The sequence below is a fragment of the Magnolia sinica genome, chromosome 14 (genome assembly GCF_029962835.1).
Source record: "Magnolia sinica isolate HGM2019 chromosome 14, MsV1, whole genome shotgun sequence".
Lineage (NCBI taxonomy): Eukaryota > Viridiplantae > Streptophyta > Magnoliopsida > Magnoliales > Magnoliaceae > Magnolia > Magnolia sinica.
In genome coordinates this window covers 70,702,822-70,721,455 of record NC_080586.1, presented here as the reverse complement: position 1 = coordinate 70,721,455, position 18,634 = coordinate 70,702,822, and the positions used below count along the sequence as shown (strand labels likewise).

General features: G+C 39.5%; 1 protein-coding gene across 2 annotated transcripts in view; it reads right to left on the bottom strand.

Moving 5' to 3' along the window:
• LOC131226119 (protein HUA2-LIKE 2-like) overlaps positions 1-2,197 on the bottom strand; it is a 39,931-nt gene extending 37,734 nt beyond the window's left edge. For both annotated transcript variants that reach the window (XM_058221820.1, XM_058221819.1), the window contains exon 1: positions 1,679-2,197. In XM_058221820.1, coding sequence (XP_058077803.1) covers positions 1,679-1,801 — 123 coding nt within the window. In that variant the 5' untranslated portion in view covers positions 1,802-2,197. The remainder of the gene's footprint in view (positions 1-1,678) is intronic.
• Between the last annotated feature and the right edge of the window lie 16,437 nt (positions 2,198-18,634).

Sequence of the window (18,634 nt, the reverse complement as noted above, 5' to 3'; positions counted from 1 at the left end):
ACGCATCGTCGAACCCCACTATGCTATTACCCATCAAATCCATCGTCTCTTGCCCATCACCCATGACAAGCTCTACCTTTCCAAGACGCGCCCCTAATGAAGCCATCAAGTCGTGAGACCTCTCCCTCCTTAACTTGTTGGCACCCTCATCACCTTGCATTTGATTGTTGTCAGTGAGTTCCGATGCCGCAGTGTCTCTCCTCCCCTTCCAAGGGCATTGCAACCCCTTCGTATCCTTGCACTAATACCAATTGTCACATCCCAAGTGCTTCCCCAAGCATAGACCGTGTGGTATTCGTTTCACAATCCCGTCGTGAATGAGTTAGCCTTCCCCAAGTTAACACCCCACGTGTTACGAACTAAAGTTCACTAGAATGTAGGAGAGAGACAAGTGTATGGAAAAACACTTTGTATTTTGCCAGAGTTCTCAAAGCTAAAACTTCTCTTGGATGCTTTACAAATGAGGACCCCTCCTTACATAGAGCTAGGGAAATTCCAAAAAACTAAACATGTATGGCAAGATTGTGCCACACAGCACTCATCCAATGGCCAAGAACTCTCTAGAACATTTCACACTTACGTACAAGACTGCACTAGAGTTCTCTAGAAACTCTCAAAAATCTCTACACAACTCTAGAACTTCCTAGAATTCGTGACACCCCTCTATCATTCTCTACAGATTTCCACACACCTCCACTCTATTCTAGAATTCTATCCACTTACAAAACATCTCCAATGTACAAGATGAGAATAAATTTGGCTAAGTCCACGACTTGGGCCTATGGAAGTGATCGGTCCGTGACACATTGCTCTCATACCAAATGATAAGAGCACAAGATGGAAAAGATTTATTTTTTTTTTTTTAAGAACAATATAAATACTATTAATTAGCCACATTTTTTGAAAGATCAACAAGATTCATTAAAAACTAAGGCAAAGGATGCAGAAGCACCAGAGGAAGCCAAATCGAGGGCAACTTGATTAGTGCCAATGGTTGATGGGGTAAACTAAATGTTTAACCTCCACAGCTAGAGATTTAATTCTAATCTCTTTAAAAAAAAATACAATAGAAATTCCAGGGATGATCCTTAACCCCTACGGCCCAACTACAAATGGATCTATTGCTCCACAACAATTGATTGACAACTGAACCAATTGTGAATGATACAGACTGCCAACAAGTTAAAACCTCCTTTATAGATTAGCCACTTTGGGGGAGCAAACCTCCAAAAGCAAGATATTTTGCACCCCCCCCCCCCCCATCCAAGATATCCCATACCTTACATCTCCCAAATAAATAAATCCTTAAATATTAAATTTCAAATTAACTTGAAATGGGGATAAATAACTTGGGATCATAACTATCCATTCATCCAAACGACCCTGAAATCAAAACTATATAAATTTTATGAAATACAACATGCTCCCCGCCTTCGAAATAGAGACCCCGGAAGTGCAAAATGGCTTAATTATATGCAACCCTCAGCTATCAACATGGAAGACCTTACAGTGCCAAAAAAAAAATTGCTACTTTTGGTGTTCCTTGGCTTTGACATAGAAACCCTAAAAATGACAAACGGTGGAATACATGTGATGTGCAGTGTTTGATGAAGAAACTCCAAAAATTCCCAAACCAACTTTTATTAGGGTTCCTTTGTTTTAGGGCAGGATTACATACCGTGGCGGGCCATGCTGGGAATCCCTTGACCTTGGCAAGAACAAGATCTCCGACTTTGTATTGCTTCCTAGCGGCAGCGGCCGAAGAACCCCTGCCTGCGCCTTTCCTGCGACCGGGCGCCATCGAAGCAGCCGGAAATGGAGAGAAGGGGGGATAGGGAGAGGGAGAGAAAGGGATAGAGAGAAAGAGAGAGATTTAGGTCATGCGTCTGAGGAATTCGGGGACAGTAGAGTTCTGCTGTGGGTGAAATCGCCCATAGCAAGAAAATGTGGTGTTTCGATATGGCTTTGGTTTTGAGGGAGGAGATGAGTTGAAGGCATTGACAGGAAGGGAGATCGGATATGAGAGAGAGAGAGATTTAGGTCATGAGTCGGACGAATTCGGGGACAGTAGAGTTTCGCTGTGGGTGATATAGCCCATGGCGAGAAAGGAAGGGGTTTGGTATGGCTTTGGTTTTGAGGGGAAGACAGGAAGGAGTTGAAGGTGTGAAGGGAAGGGCGATCGGATATGTGAGAGAGAGAGAGACGGTTTTGATGCGGCCGCTAAGTGCTAGCGAGAAAATGAGAAAAGGTAGGGGACTTGCGCGGTTGAATAGGCGATTCCACGCACTCGTGTGGAGGAAACGAGACACGTGTGGGTTCCGGGACGCTAACTAGGTGGGGCTCACCTTGCACTTTGCTTGCCCTGAAAATTAGACTTCAGTAATCAAGTTTAAGGAGGGTGGATTCACCCCGTTCATTTTTAATTCGGTGGACATTGTGATAGTTAACCACCATTTTGAAAGTGGTGGTGACTCATCATCCTCGCATTTGGCACTTATCTACGGTCATCCAGACCATCCAAATTGTGGGAGGGCAGGCAATCCTAACCACCATCCGATTAATGGCTATAGACTGAGTGGTTAATGGTAAAACTATTCAGTGCTCTAATTTCTTGGGCAAAGTCAGATGATAATTATAATCTTTTCCGTGTAATTTTTTAGGCTTTGCCATATCCAGAACTTGCCAAGCTACTTGGACGGTCCAGATTTCTGTACACACATGCCATGCGTATGTTGAAAAGTCCCACCATTTTTTAATTTGTGGTAAACTATCACAGGAGTCTATCGCATTTCCTAGACACGTGCACCATGCGTGATGAGTGAAGCAGTCTGATTTTTTGTGGCGGTCGCTGTTCGCTGTGGGACACAAGCCGCGGTTGCCATTCAATCTCTCAACGCGCGAATCTCTCATCTTTCTACTACATCCTGGCTTTGTCCGTTCGTGAAAGCGGGCCCACACTTTAGTGATCCAGACCGTTCATCCGGTGGGCCTAACAGTAGATGGGCCATGTACTTTATCTGCAGGATTATTATTAGCTATCAGATTTCTGGAGTGCGTGGATGGGTGGTGCTGGCGCTGTGGGACCCACTTCGATGTATGTGTTTTATCTCAGCCGTCCATCCAATTTTCCAGATCATTTTAGGATAAGCAAATCAAAAGCTCAGGTGGACCACGTCACAGGAAACAGTGGTGATTGAACGTCCACCGTTAAAAACTTTTAGTGGGCCATAAAAGTTTCGGATCAAGATGATATTTGTGTTTTCCTGTCATCCAGGTCCGTGTGACCTGATCAACGGCTTGGATGGCGGATAAACATTACGGTAGGCCCTAGTAAGGGTTCAACGGTGGGTGTCACTATACCTAATGTTTCATGTGGTGTGATCCACTTGAGCTTCTCATCCGGTTCATCTTCAGGCTCATGGCTTAAAATAAGCTGACAAAACAGATGGACGGCGTGGATCTAAAACATATCTATCACGGTGGGCCCTACAGCACCCAACACCACCGACTGGTGTTGGGTCACACCGTCCAGTCTGCTTCCGGTGGGAAGGGTAAGTAAGGAAGATGAGACCGGGGCTAAAGAGACCCGAGGAAACAAATGCACGGCCGCGCATCAAGGACTGTGTCCGTAATACTTTTTATCATTTGGTACAGTGGGTAAGCGTACTTGACTAGTCTGTCAGTGAAAAGCGCGTATACACGAGCGTGCGAGTCTAGATGGGTAACAGCTAACGTGCGCTCCTGATGCCGGAAGTGAATGACAGCGAGGGTGGTTAGAGACCGGGTAAAGAGCTCGATCGCATGATTCTTTGGGATTTACTTATCCGTACACGAGCCAACGTGGCACTCCACCTAAGATCTGGTCCATTGATTAGGGGGGCCCACACGATTCCTAGGAAGTGGAAGGAAGCGGATTGGCTGGTGTACCACACACAACAGCTATATAGCTGATGCAGGTACGTGTCGTGCCAAGACGTGAACTGACGATCGTCGAGCGCCGAGTAGTACCAACGGTTCAAAGGAGATCAAAGTTACATGGGCCCCACATTTACGTATTTATTATATTTACGCCATTCATTTATTTTTAGAGATCACTACATAGCATTGTCCAAAAAATGACTCATATCCAAAGATCAGATGGACCACACCACAAATAGCAGTGGAGATAATGATTTTCACCGTTAAAAAATTCACAGGGCCTACCATAACGTTTATTTTACATCCAATCTGTCCATAAGGTCACAAATACTTGAATGAAGAGGGTAAAAAATTCATATTGATCCAAAATTTCTGTAACCCCAAAAAAGGATTTCAATGGTAGACATTCAATCTCCCACTACTTTTTTTCGTAAGGGGACTTTATAGTTATACCTATCTTATTTTTCGTTTCAAATCTTAAGGCCACTTGGCCAAATAGATGGACAGTGTGGATATAACACATACCTCATTATTAGAACTACGAACTTGCTGACGTCAATAGATCAGCTATATAGCTGATGTGTGGTACACCAGTCAGTCCGCTTCCAAAGTGGAATCAGTGAACACGTAGACCTTACCATCTTTTTGCTTAGTTGCATTGGATGATTTCTATTCAGTCTATTTACACACGTGGCTTATCACAACCAGATCAGACGGTTCACAAAAAAATTCAGTCTATTTACACACGTGGCTTATCACAACTAGATCAGACGGTTCACAAAAAAATCACATGGCAACTATGTTATATACGATACAGATAGATTTTAAAGGAATGGATTAATAAAATATATATTTTATAAAGGATTAAATGTTAAAGTTTTATAAAAGATACTTGAGTAAAATAGATCTAGTTAATCACATACTCGGGCCAACCTCTATAACTATAAGAGCCAAGTGACACAAGGAGTCCAACAAAACTTTTTATATAAAAGTTCATTGATATGGATAATTCATTAAACATTCGTATGTACAACCGGAATAATAAAATATATGTATGATATATTGTACACATGACCTAACATAATGAACTACGATTATGTAGAGAATCAATGAGATTTACATAACTAACTATTAAATATATGATATAGCATGTTTGGATCGTGGTGTTTGAACACATTTGTTTTGTTGCAAACTCACATCCCGACCTAACCCTTGTTTGGCTTTGGCAGGGTTGGAATGATTTCAAGTATGGTAAATTGTGTAGTGTCTTGACATTTTTATGCGTCCATGCCTAAGCTGGATCCAATATCTCCATATTCGGAAATGATAGATGAAATTAACCCTGTGCATTGATGAGCATCTACTCTAGCACACAACTAAAACCCATTTCTATTTCAGGTGAGCCTCGTCGATATAGAGACATCTCTCTGTCATCGTTATGGGAGCGGTGACTGGCCCACTACGTTTAGACCATCGAAAGCAACTGAACATGTTCTAATCGGTAAGAAAAGTGGTTTGCGGGTTATTAGATTTACAGCAAAAAGAAGATTTCAAACTGAAATTCCCCACTTTGACCATCGAAACATTGATACAAGGCTACAAGGTGAACGCACATCACTATATGCCCTTTTCGAAAGAAGAAGGTGAGGACATTAGGCGCAGTTCGTCAAACCCCCAAACCAATAGCACCACAAGCAGAGAGGTATGTGCTCTGTCTTTATACAAGAGTTTATTCTTTTCTTCTACTTATTGAAGCATAACGAGATGTGATGGAGTATGAATCTAGACAGTAATGGCTGGATTGTGTCATGTTAACATCACGGAGGGATCTTTGTTAGTATCTACTTTGGAATCATGTGCATGCATGAATGAATACGCATGACAGATGTTACGAGCCCCACTAGTGTTGCTGGCATTATTTTCCTTTATAGATTCACACAAGTCGATTGTTGTTACGGTTCATACCTCTTGTTTTCATATAGAAATATAGTGATTACAAAAGTTAGCATGTTTAAAGTCATATCCTTTCACATAGCATAGTGAAAAATGAATTTGTCATTATTTTCATCATTTCACAAGCACATGGTTTCGATCATAGTTTCATTTCTCTTGCATTTTATATATTATTTGAAGTGGTTTGTAAAACTACGTATATCATGAGTATTATAGCCTGGGTGGATGAAAGAAATTTACCATATTCACCCTCTCAAATGTGACATTACCTTTGGATGGAAATATTTTGCTTGGTTGCAAGATATTTGTGTTATAACCCAACCATCCATCTAATTTTACAAATCTCCAGTAGGGCATCACAAGAAAAAAAACATATTTGATTCGCAAGTGGACCGCACCATAAGAAGGGAGTCATGGTTATTAAAAAAATTGTGGGTGATTACGCGAAGTCTAACCTATTGATAAGCTCGCTCGTACGTATTGTCACGCCCCATAATTTGGGTACCCAAGTAGGGCTACTCAATACCAAAATTCTAAGCACGTGAGCTAAATTTATTATATTATCATTAATACACAAATAAATACTCAATTCCACAAGGCTATGTACAATCAAAATAAACGAAGATAACTGTTAAATTCCAAACTCAACTAAATGACATCATATCATACCATTCACAACTTAAGCGATTAATTAAACTAAATCATTAACTTATTACATTAATATTTAAAATTTCAAACTAACCTAATAACAATGCAAGCTAATGGTAAAGGCACGCCTACTCGAAATATTCCAACTCGGCACATGTATGATTTAAATCAACATGAATATAACGACTAAGTAGAATCATTTCACACACAAATCTAAAGTTTTATATTCACATATCTTTAAGTAAATTAACACAATTAAGACAAACGTAACAACATGACTTATAATAACATCAAATAAATGGAATGCAAAAATGATATGCATGCGACACTTTTCATGAATCCTTATAAATAATCAAATAAATATTCATCATTAATTACAATACCGTACTCAGTGTACGGCCACATTGCATTAACACGCACGCATAGGCATCTTATGCTGAGGGACTCATTTATACATTAGCTGGTCAAACTATTACTCCAGTTGTACTCCTAACGTATGTCTGCACACACAATTGTACTCATACGTCATACAGAAAAGGGACTCTAAAGGATTCAACGAGTTATAGGTAGAACTGGGCATTTCATACCCGAACCGAAAGATCCGACCCGATCCGACCCGATTCGAACAGAACTGATGGTCAGAATCGATCAGGATCGGGTAGCATAAGGTAGATCTAAAATGTTTTCGGGTCAGATCCGGATAAGCCTTGTTCCGAACCGACCCGATCCATAATCCGATCCGGCTGGATCCGATTCGATCCGATCCGACCCGATCCGGAGATGTATGTGTTTCATCCATTCCGTTCATCAATTTTACAGATCATTACAGGGCTTTATATAAAAAAAATGATAGAGATATAAATCTCAGGTGGACCACACCACAGGAAAAAATAATGATTGGATATCCACCATTATAATCCTCCTAAGGCCCACTGTTCTGTTTATTTGACATCTAATCTGTTGATTAGGTCATAAGGACCCAGATGAAGCGCAACAATAAATATCAGCTTGATCAAAAACTTTTATGGCCTCTAAAACGTTTTTAATGGTCAACATTCATTCAACATTGTTTCCTATAATGTGGTCCACTAGAGATTTCGATAGACCTCATTTTTTTTCTCATAAATAAAATAATTTATAAAAATAGATGGAAGGCATGGATGAAACACATACATCACGGTGGGGCCCACGGAGCACCGACCACCAGCTAGTGGCCGGTGGCAAGGGGAATAGCCAGTCCGCTTCTGGTAAGGTACCGCCGTACCGACATCTGGCGCTCCTCGAGGTACGGGCGGCCCTCAAGCTCCAAGTTGTACGAATGGTTCAAAGGAGATCAAAGTGATATGGGCCCCACAGTGATGTATTTATTATATCTAAACCGTTCATATATTTTTAAAGAAAGTTATAAAGAATTATCCAAAAAATAAACAATATCCAAAGATCATCTGGACCACACCACAAATAACAGCAGAGAATGATTTTCACCATTAAATAATTCATGTGGTCCACTTGATAGTTAAATCTGTCTTATTTTTCATCCCAAGCCTTAAGAAGAGCTCGCCAAATGAATGGACGGTTTGGATATAACACATACCCCATAATGAGACCCACATAACTCGCAAACGTCGATCAAAAAATCGAACGTTTTGCTTGCGTGAAAAGTAAGCTACTGGCCTACTACCATTTCGTGCAGTGACCGTGCATGTCAAAACTCAAGATCCAGTAAAAAGACGTATACGTTATATTTAAAGTCTTCCAGAGCTATGTGGGGCCCACCTTGATGTATGTATTTTATCTAAGCCGTTTATCCATTTTAAAATATTATTTTAGACCATGGGCACAAAAAGTTATAAAGACTGAAGTGGACCACACCACATGAAATAGTTGAATTAAAATTCATAGGATCCGAATCTTACCCAACCCGATCCGACTCGGTTTCTCCGACTGAGTCGGTCTCGGTTCGGGTCAGGCCAACCATGCATCGGATCTGTCCGAGTCCGGTGACCCGGATTGGGTCTCGGGTCAGATCGGGTTCTAGTCATGCTTTTGAGATTTCAGATCTGGTCCGATTGGACGTAATCCGATCCGATCAGGACCGATGCCCAACTCTAGTTATAGGGTCTTTCACCTAAGGGACACGATTGCCCTACTTGCTGGCTTAGGGTCTCTCACCCAAATGACTCAATTGCCCTCCTTGCTGACTTTAGGATCTCTCACCCAAGGGACATGATTGCCCTACTTGTTGGCTTTAGGGTCTTTCACCCAAGGGACACGATCGTCCTACTTGCTTATACAACTATACTTTCTTTTTTTTTCTTTTTTTTTTCTACAATTCTATAATTAGTAGAGATGAATGTATGTCATGAATTATTCAAAAGTTGGCACCGAAACAATTTAATTGTTAAATCTCCATACAACAATGCAAGTTCCATACCAAATGTGTAGAAATCATATGCTGTTAAAATTTAATTCATAAATTTACTAAACATCAAGCTATTTTCTGTAACAGTGCTGGAATCTTACTTAGATACCTCTTAAAAATGTTGAAATACTGTTTATATCTCAAAAATTGGATTTTTTTCTTAATTATGTGTAGATATAAATTGATTATTTCATTATAAATTCCAATTTTCATAATTTAAATAAAAGATTTATTTGAACCTTATGTTTAGATTTTTTTTTTCTTAAATTAGAGTTTTAAACTAGTACAAATTAGAAGTTCAATTTAATATCGGGTTAAAATTTTGATTTAAATAATTTAAATAGTAATGTAAAATAGATCATATTAATTCCAAAGTATTTTTTTTTCAATTTATGATTTAATTTAATATTAACAATAACGGGCCAATTAGCTCAGTTGGTTAGATCGTCGTTCGAGACCTGCATGGTTTCTGAAATTTAAAAATAAAATCAGTTAATATTTATTTTAAACCTACTGATTTAAAGAAATTACTCTAACTCAGATTTAAGGTCTAAATTTTATAAAATTAATTCAATTCATTTAACACCTAATTTAAAAATAAAAAAATTAGATTATTTGTACAAGTTAATTAGATAATTTAATTCACTTAACATCTAATTCACAAGTAAAAATCATATTATAATCCAACTGTACAAGTTAATTAAATAATTTAATTCACTTAACACCTAATTCATAAATAAAAATCATACTATAATCTAACTGTACAAGCTAATTAGATTCAGTTAATGCTAAAATTTGAAAATTAAATATTAGGGTGTAAATGAATTTGACAATAACAATCTTAAGTCATTAATTTAAAGAATGTATAAAAACAAAAAATTTAGAAAGCGAGGACTGAGGAGGATCACTTACAACATTTTCTTTCATTTTCCTTCTATTTTCTTTTTTAAAAAATAGAATTTCATCTATCATATCATATTTAAGTTGTGATTAATTTAAATCTCATTATTATTAATTATTCTAAATTTTGAATATATATATATATATATATATATATTTATTTATATATATATATAAATTTACCTCTGAGATTTATTATTACAATTATAAATTATTATTATTTTTATTAATAAATTGAACTCAATTTATAACTAAAGAAAGTCAAAACTTATTATCTTATTTTAATTTAATAATTTCTTTGAACTAACATATCCAAGCTGATTACACAAAATAAAATAAAAATATCAACTAAACTATTATATAGAATTTAAATAAAAATGCATAAAAATTCATATTTAAATACATTTTAAAAAAAATCTAAAATTGAAAGTCTGTATAAGACCACATACATTTGAAAAATGATATGTTATTCCAACTTGACACGGCCTTGATTCAATCTTGATATCCATTTCTCGTTATGTCCAGAGTTCTCCTTATATATATGTTTTATTATTATTGTTTGTTAGTTTTATTTCATTTTTTGTAAGCGAATGAGAAACGGAATGGAAGGGGAGTGGGGTAGATATAACGGACAATCACATTGATTAGACGGCTTAGATTGGTGGGAGGGTCCCACAATGATGGAGGTTACGAGATGGTGGTGGGTTCGGTACCCATTATTGTACAAAGAAGAAGGAAAAGTGAGAGAGAGTTGGGAGCAAGGGTTTAGGTGGTGACATGCTTCCGCACGTCACTGCAAATTTGAAATTTTTATTTTTATTTAATTTTAAAATGTGGTGGGCCCCACTATGATGTCATGATAAATCAACTTCGTCCATCATCTTGGCCAGGCCATGAGAGGACATGGGGCAAAAATTAAGGCTGATCCAAAATTCATGTGGGCCACACGAAAGAGGATAATGGGGTTAGTTCCCACAAAAAATGGGTTATTATACATATATCAAGGGAAAACAACGATATCAGTTTTATATGTATCATTGATAGTAGTGTAATATTGTATTATTAACCCCTATTTTGAGTTGATTTTCCATGCATATTCATTACAAAATGGTTGAATTAGATGTGCTTTCTATGTGCTAGAAAGAATAAAAGTTTAATATGAATATGAGCCAATAATGCATAATTAAAGCTCAAAAGAAATCTAAATTCATGTGTGAAAGAGCTCTGAAGAAACCAAGTTTTGAAGACCAATAAAGAAGGATAAAAATCACATTTTTTATTCGATCGAACAAGGCTTTGATTCGATTAGGAGTTAGTTGTCGGATAGTTTTTGCAATTTTTGAATTGATCGACCAAAGCTTTGATTCGACCGATAAGTCTTCAACTGGAGTCGATCGATCGAGAAAATTGGGATTTTCAAAGAAAAAAACTCATTGGACATATTTTGGAACTTTCAATTCGATCAAATGTGAAAATTTGATTGATCGAAGGTCCGTCAATTGCAGTTGATCAATCAAAGTTGTGATTGACGGTTCTGCACAGAATTACGTAAGTGCAAAATTTGTTTCCTAATTTGGTTAAGAATCTACAAAAATAGTGTAAATTACTATTTAAAGGCTTTCTAATCACGACTTAGTGATATCTAGCAACGAAGGAGAGGAAAGCTTTCTCATTGAGTTTTTTCTTTATTCACTGTTCTAGTTCTAGTTTACAATTTTTTATGTTTTCAAGTTTGAGTTTAGTTTTCCACTACACAATGGTTGGTTCATGTCTTAGCTAAGGCAAAGAGGTGAACCTTTTAGTCAATCTATGATGTTTTTAGTTTATTTGATTCAATGATTATGGTTTGAATGGTGAATTTAAATTGAATTGGTTAAATTCTTAATATTGGTAAAAAATTTCATTTATAAAATTAATTGATTTATTATTAACTCCAAGTACAATTGATGCTTGGAGTTCCCTGCGATCAATTACTTAGTTTTTCAAGAGAGATTTATCAATTGAGATTCATGATACTTGTTGGGAATTGTAGATTGAAATAATTATTTCATATTTCGATTATAATAAATCATTAATCGATTCCAGTTGAGTATAAGATTGAATCAACGAACTGATCATTATGGATTGATTATAAGTTGTAACGTCCTGGATTTTCGCTATTTTGAGTTTCCAAAAATATTTGAAAAATTTCGATATAATTACCCTACGTTGCCACTTACTGACCATTGACGCTCAAGGTGAGCCTATACATGAGTGATACTAGTAAAGAACTGCAATAATTCGATTAATCAACCGTAGGAAGCTAACGAATCCACCCAATTACTTAAATATCGAACTTAGCCTCGTAATTTGTTCACATAAAGCTCAAATCTAACCGACCTATCACTGACTAATCAAGACAATCACATCTAAATAAAAAGACCTACCAAAAGCCGAGACAAGTACGAGTCAGATTTTAATTAATAAGCCAAACTGACCCACTTATCATTTTAGCTTAAGAACCAACGACTTAGGGTGATTATAATCGAATCATCATTTCTACTAGTTGTGAATGGGGCATACTATGAACTTAGTTAATGTAACACCCCGAATTTTCAATACCCGAGTATTGAAAGATTCTCGAGTGTTACCATGAAAGTTGACGTATTATGTATTTGTGTACGATGCCAATTTTAGCTATCCTACCCTTACATCTATTCTCCAACACAAATCTGACCGTTAGGGATAATCCCCACCCATAGATCAAGCAATTCGACCATTTATCCATCGTGTAGTTTGATATATACGCCTTCCCTTAAATTGGTAAATAACTACTTAACCATAATGATGTAGAGGAAAGTTCTTTTATAAGAATTACTTTTAAAATAACATTTAATCAGGTAGAACCATTAAATTTCACAAAACTCTTAGATCAGTAAAGTTCATAGTTAAAAACATATGTTCACTTGATGTGGGCCACCTAAGACTTGTATCCCCCTCATACTTTGGGGCGGACCCTAACATGGATTGACAAAATGAATGGACGGAGTAGATTTCTCAAAAACATCATGTGTGGGCCCACATGTAAGACCCGACCCGAGTTCGAATGTGTGCATGTGTGTGTGACTATGCATCTTGTTCATCTTGGTCCCACGGTCCTACCGGTCGAATTTCAGTGACCCGCAACCATCGAATAGTGTTGGTGGTCATCCTTAAGTTCGGTCATGTAGACCCAATTCGGATTGAGCCGAAACTTGTGCCATCTTATCCGCTTCGTTGTTGCAGTTCCAACGCCGCGTCTCGTGCATAAATCTGATGTGTCCATTAAAAGTTGTAGGCCGCACATTATTTGGGCCACTGATCACAATGTGAGACCCACTTGGTGCTTGTGCACATTTTTTAGGTGACACCGACCCTGAAATCCCATCATTACCTAGCTTAACCTACAAGCTACCCTACACCTTTTTTTAATAGCTAGTATGATGGACTTGCCTAAACCTAGGCAATGATTGCTCTCTTTCTTAGAAAAACTATGATGCATTTCTCTATCCTAAGCCCCTCTTTTCTAGCAAAATTCATATTTTTCCCTTCTTTAACAGAAACTCATCATTTCTTGCCTTAAAATCCTCTTTCTCTCTTTTTTCCTCTCATTTCTCTCTCTCTCTCTCTCTCTCTCTCTCTCTCTCTCTCTTTCCCTCTTTCTTCTCTTCTTCTCTGACAACTTTCCTCCATTATTCCAGCTCACTTTCACTCATATAATCCCCCATCTAACCCTTGAAGAAAGATCTCAACCTTAGATCCATGTACCTTGAAGCTTGAAGACCATCTTAGAGGTGTTTGCTTGAAGACCTTGTAGGTGAGTGTGCATGTACTTAGAATCTTAGGATCTACATTCCTTCTTCTTATTTCTTCTCTTCACCTCATGTTTGAAGCATGTGGGGCCCATCAAATGATGGTGGAGGCCCATGTCTTCTTGGATGTAGCCATCGGTCCATCCTTTTGTGCATGCATCACTCATGGGTGGGGCCATTCTCCATGGATCCCACCATGGTTTTTTTTATTAGTTAGAAGGATCCTTAGGTCATCTAGACCCTTGATCCTTGGTGAAGATGGCATCTCCACCACTGGATTTTGATCTAAAGATGCATGTATGGGTAGATCTTGTAATACTATCAATATAGTGAGATGTGTGGTTTGTGAGGAAGGGAAGGGCCTCAATGTGGCGGAGCCCCTTCCCTGGTGGTCGATTCTCTTTCTTCTCTTAATAATCAGTTATTTTTCTAAGGTGTGTGGCCTACCATTTGGCTTGGAAATATCCAGGCCGTCCAAGTGGGGTGGACGCCCATGACAGTCCACTCCATGGATGGTAATGACTTGTTGCCCCCTTCAGATACATATGCAATGGATTTTTATATGAGGAATAGGTCTGGATGTTTTTGGGGCCCACTGTGGTGGACCACAACTCAGGTTTCATGGGGTGTTTTGCCCTTGATTTGAATTGTACTCAGTTTATTTCATTAGCATGTTGCTGTCCAGAAAATTTCTAGACAGTTTCTGGTGGGTTTTGGGTCAGATTTTTGGACTGATTAGGGGACTGTTTCTACCCATTTGATATACTTTTCTTAAATATATGGACCTCACCTAGATGTACCCTAAATTTTACCTCCATCTGACCTTGATTGAGGTCCCAAAGGAGTGGCCCAAGTGGGGTGGACAGTCCAGATTTTCTAGACTGTCCAGCAACATTGCAGTTTAGAAATCCATAAATACATAATAGTTTTTGTAATGGTGGGCCACTTTTATGGACCCTACCTTATAGTGCACTTGTATGGGGAGGTTATAATTAATTTTTCCCAAATTTTGGAGAATTTGGGCCCACCCCTTTGGGGTGTTCAAATCAAGGACAGCACTACTTTAATTTTCCGTTGTGCAGTCCAGCAATGTAATCTAATAAAAGCTTTAATTCATAAACATTTATTCTATAGGTGGCAACTTTTCTAGACTCCATCTTATTGTAAGCTTGATGAGGGACCTTGGGCCCAAATTTCAGGAATTTTGGAGGCCCAGAACCCACCCATTTGGATGACCCAAATTCAGGACAGTAGACAGCTATTTTTTCAGCAGCATTACACCTTGGATAGGTTAGAATTCCGAAATTTATTAAAATACTTTTGGGTGTTTAAAAATTATAAAAATTTATAGGGAGGTGTCCTACCCATGGTGGGACCCACCTAGAAATTTTTGGGGCCATTATACCCCTATGTACACTGGAAAGGGCCGGACTGGCCCACCACGTTGGGACGTCCAGGTCAGTCCAATTTTCTGGACAGACCATTTTATTTAAATTAATTAAAATATTTTTAGGTGTCTAAAAATCCTAAAATATTGTGGGGGCATGTCCCACCTATGAAAGTGTCACTCTGTAAAATTTCAGAGCCATCGGGCCCTTGTAATGCAGGTGGTGTGGCCTGGAGTGGCTCATCAGGCAGGGACGCCCAGGCTGGGGCGTCCAGCCTTGGCTGGCCCTCCAGCCTACCTTGTGGGCCTACCTATATGTGTTGTATAACCCACCATATTGTGAGAATTTTGTAAGATAATTCATGCCTTTACACCCTAAATTTTGGGTTTAATTAATGCATCAATGAGGCTCACCTTGTTTGGGCTATATGGGTATTTATATGTAACCAAATTTTTGGACTTCTTGTAAGCCCAAATGGGCTGGAACCCTTTAGATAGGCCCAATGGATTCTTGGGCTGTATCTTTCATGGTATTCTGTTGGGCTAGTGGGCTGGAATGTATGAGTGGTTGGGCCCTTGGTTGCCCACCAAAATAACTAAAATCTTGGGCTAGGTTGTAAGGCCCAACTTGTTTATCTTGAATACGATTATCGCCCATGTGTTGGAGTAATGGGCTGCCCACTATGCCACCACAATGTATGGACTTGGTGGCCCTTATGTTTGGGCCCTAACCTTTCTCATGGGCCCATATTATTGCATGTGGATTTGGCTGTATATTGCCCCTATTGGGCCTATGAATTATGTGCAGCCTTGGGCCACTTTATCGAGGCCCAACATGTGATGTATCCATATGTATATAGCTGCCCATCTCTTTCTTATGGTGATTCTCGGGCCACGGGCCTTGATCATTGGTAGATTATTATTAGGCCGCCTTCAGGGGACAATGGTGGTTGAATGCCCACCTTGATATGCCCCTTTGGGCCCTTGTTAGGCCCATTCTTGCTTCTATAGGTGGTTAGAGGTCCACCATAGACCATTGCTAGGCCCATTCTTATTATTTAGGCCCATGCCATTATCCATCTAGTCTCGTGGGCTACCTCAGGCTATTGGGCCCTCATCGAGGTTACATTCCTTTTGAGAAACGGTCTAAGTACCTAAACCCTACTAGTGAGGAGGGGAGAATATCTTCATCGCATTAGCATTTCTTGTTCATCTTCATGGCTGACTCCTATACGCATCATATGCATGCTTGGCTGAGATGTGATTGGTCATGGTTATGCCATTGGGGAGGATATTGTGAATTTCCCCTCTTGAGCATGTTGGATGTTTAGGTATGATGCATGGCTGTTTGTGTGATTCATGCATATGACATTGTATAGTATGATGGACGTTCACCCTCGCTTCATCAGGGCCTTGCCTCCACAGGAATATTCATGGATGACTGGACGTGTAGACACTAAAAATGATGTTTAAGCATACCGGGTGCATAGGATGCCCATGAGTGAAATTTTCAAAACTTCCATGGTACCAAGGATCTGCTCTAACGTCGTGACCGAGTGGAAACTATGAGCGCACGAGAGCCTTATACCGTTAGGCCGCGACTCCCATTGTCGTGTAGTCAGTTGGATAGGGGTGTGGCCTTACTTGCCTGGTGTGAGGAGGCATTGCTAGGCTGAGTCTGACCAGCTTGTAAATGGGTCCGCTACTTTCAGGCCTTGTTGGTGATTGGCTGTCCACAGGTGGGTAGTGAGGTCTCTTACGCTCGTTTGACTGTGCGAGGTCTGTAAGAGCGGCAGTCACTCGGCAGTGTAATAGACCCCGGTGATTTCCTTATGATTGGAAATGTACTTGACATATGGTTTGGTTATAAGCACTGACATTACTTGCATTGCATTAACATTGGCTGTGTAAGCCCCTTCATGCATTGCCTTGGAACGGCTCCCAGTACTCATTGCATGGTATTCATGATAAGCCTTGGTAAGGTTGGTGATTTTCTCATTAAGCATGTTTCTTTCCTTGAACCTCCTACTATTCTTCTGTGCACTATTGACACACACTTTCACCACCCTATAAGCTTCTATAAGCTTATGCACGATTGATGCATGCAGGAGATTATAGGCAAGCGTCGTAGCAGCAGGGCGTAGAGTAGAGTTGAGCAGTGATGACTCCAGTGTTGCTGATTTCTCTCTTTTCTTATTACCTTATGTATGTTCTTTTGAACCTGATGTAAACTCGTAAAAGTTTAATTTTATAGTGGATTTTGTGATGTGTGTCTTTGTTATTCTCAGATGCACTTTCTGTGATCTTTGGTATGCTCCCATTGAAAATGATTATACTATTATGAAAATCCTCCTTGTAGGATCCCAGGATTGGAACCTGCCTCAGGAGCTGAGAATGGAGTATTATGGAGGCTGTTACAGCCAGAACCGACCATCGGGTTCCTTCTGAGTCCGGTTACCGAGTTTGGGGCGTGACACACGCCAGGTGTGTGTACACATCAGAGGTGTACTAGTGCTTTTTCGAACCAAGAAACCAGTCAACCCCGGATTAATTGTGATTACAAAAGGATTTCCTCCTTCCTTTCAAACTCCTGCTCGAAGTGGATTCGGATAACAACGAACTGCTGCATCGAGTGGTGGCCTACCATCAAGGACCATCCACGAAGATTTGAACTATCCATTAATTCCGTAGGGCAAATTCGACCAAACCCTGGTCTTTTCTACTCCTAACTTGACATGAAAACCGGACGTATTCTCGTCCGAAATTCGTCCGCAGACAACATCAAGGGAAGCCAGTGCGGTTTCATATTCCTTGAGTAAGAAATCTAACAGTGGACACCTGAAAAAATAAGGACCATCCAAATTGGAGGAGAGGCTCTTTCGACCGCACCCACGTTGAGGGAAAAGAGAGGAAAGGTTGCAGAAAGAATCACGCCTCCGTTCTTCACACAAACAACGACGTTACAAGGAAAACCATCGGTTGGACTATCGTCTGATCAACCCTGTGGTCAAGAACATGATCACAATCCTCTATTCGTAGGCCATTTAGAGACAACACAAGGCCACCTAGATCCGATCGGATCCGTGAAGGAAAGAGGGAGTACGGTCGGTCGAAGGCAGGACTGCGTCCGTCTTTCTTGTTGCGCAACAACCTGCACAAGAAGAAACACATTAGGGTCTAAAGGCCCTCACGGCCTATATATTCCTTCCCCAATCCCCAGCCAGAAGAAACATAAAGGGAGAGAGAAAGAGAGGAAAACAAGAGCAAGAAAATAAGGGAAAAGAAGGAGAGAAGAAGGTCAGGCGTTGAAGTTCAACTCAACTTGTCAGGACTATCTCGATCAGCCATCAGCGACGAAGAAGAGGAAGGAGGAATCAGCCACGTGCAACGCCCATCGAATTGCTGCCCCAGATATAAATCAGGTCCAAGTCCTCATCTATTTCTCCCCTTTTCTTTTTCAAAGACCTATTTTATTTTTTTTTAGCAATGGAGATAAAGAACATCCCCATGTCAAACCGAGTCGACTTGGTTTATCAATGAAGTTCCTGAAACTCACTAAACCTAGGTTAAGTCTGA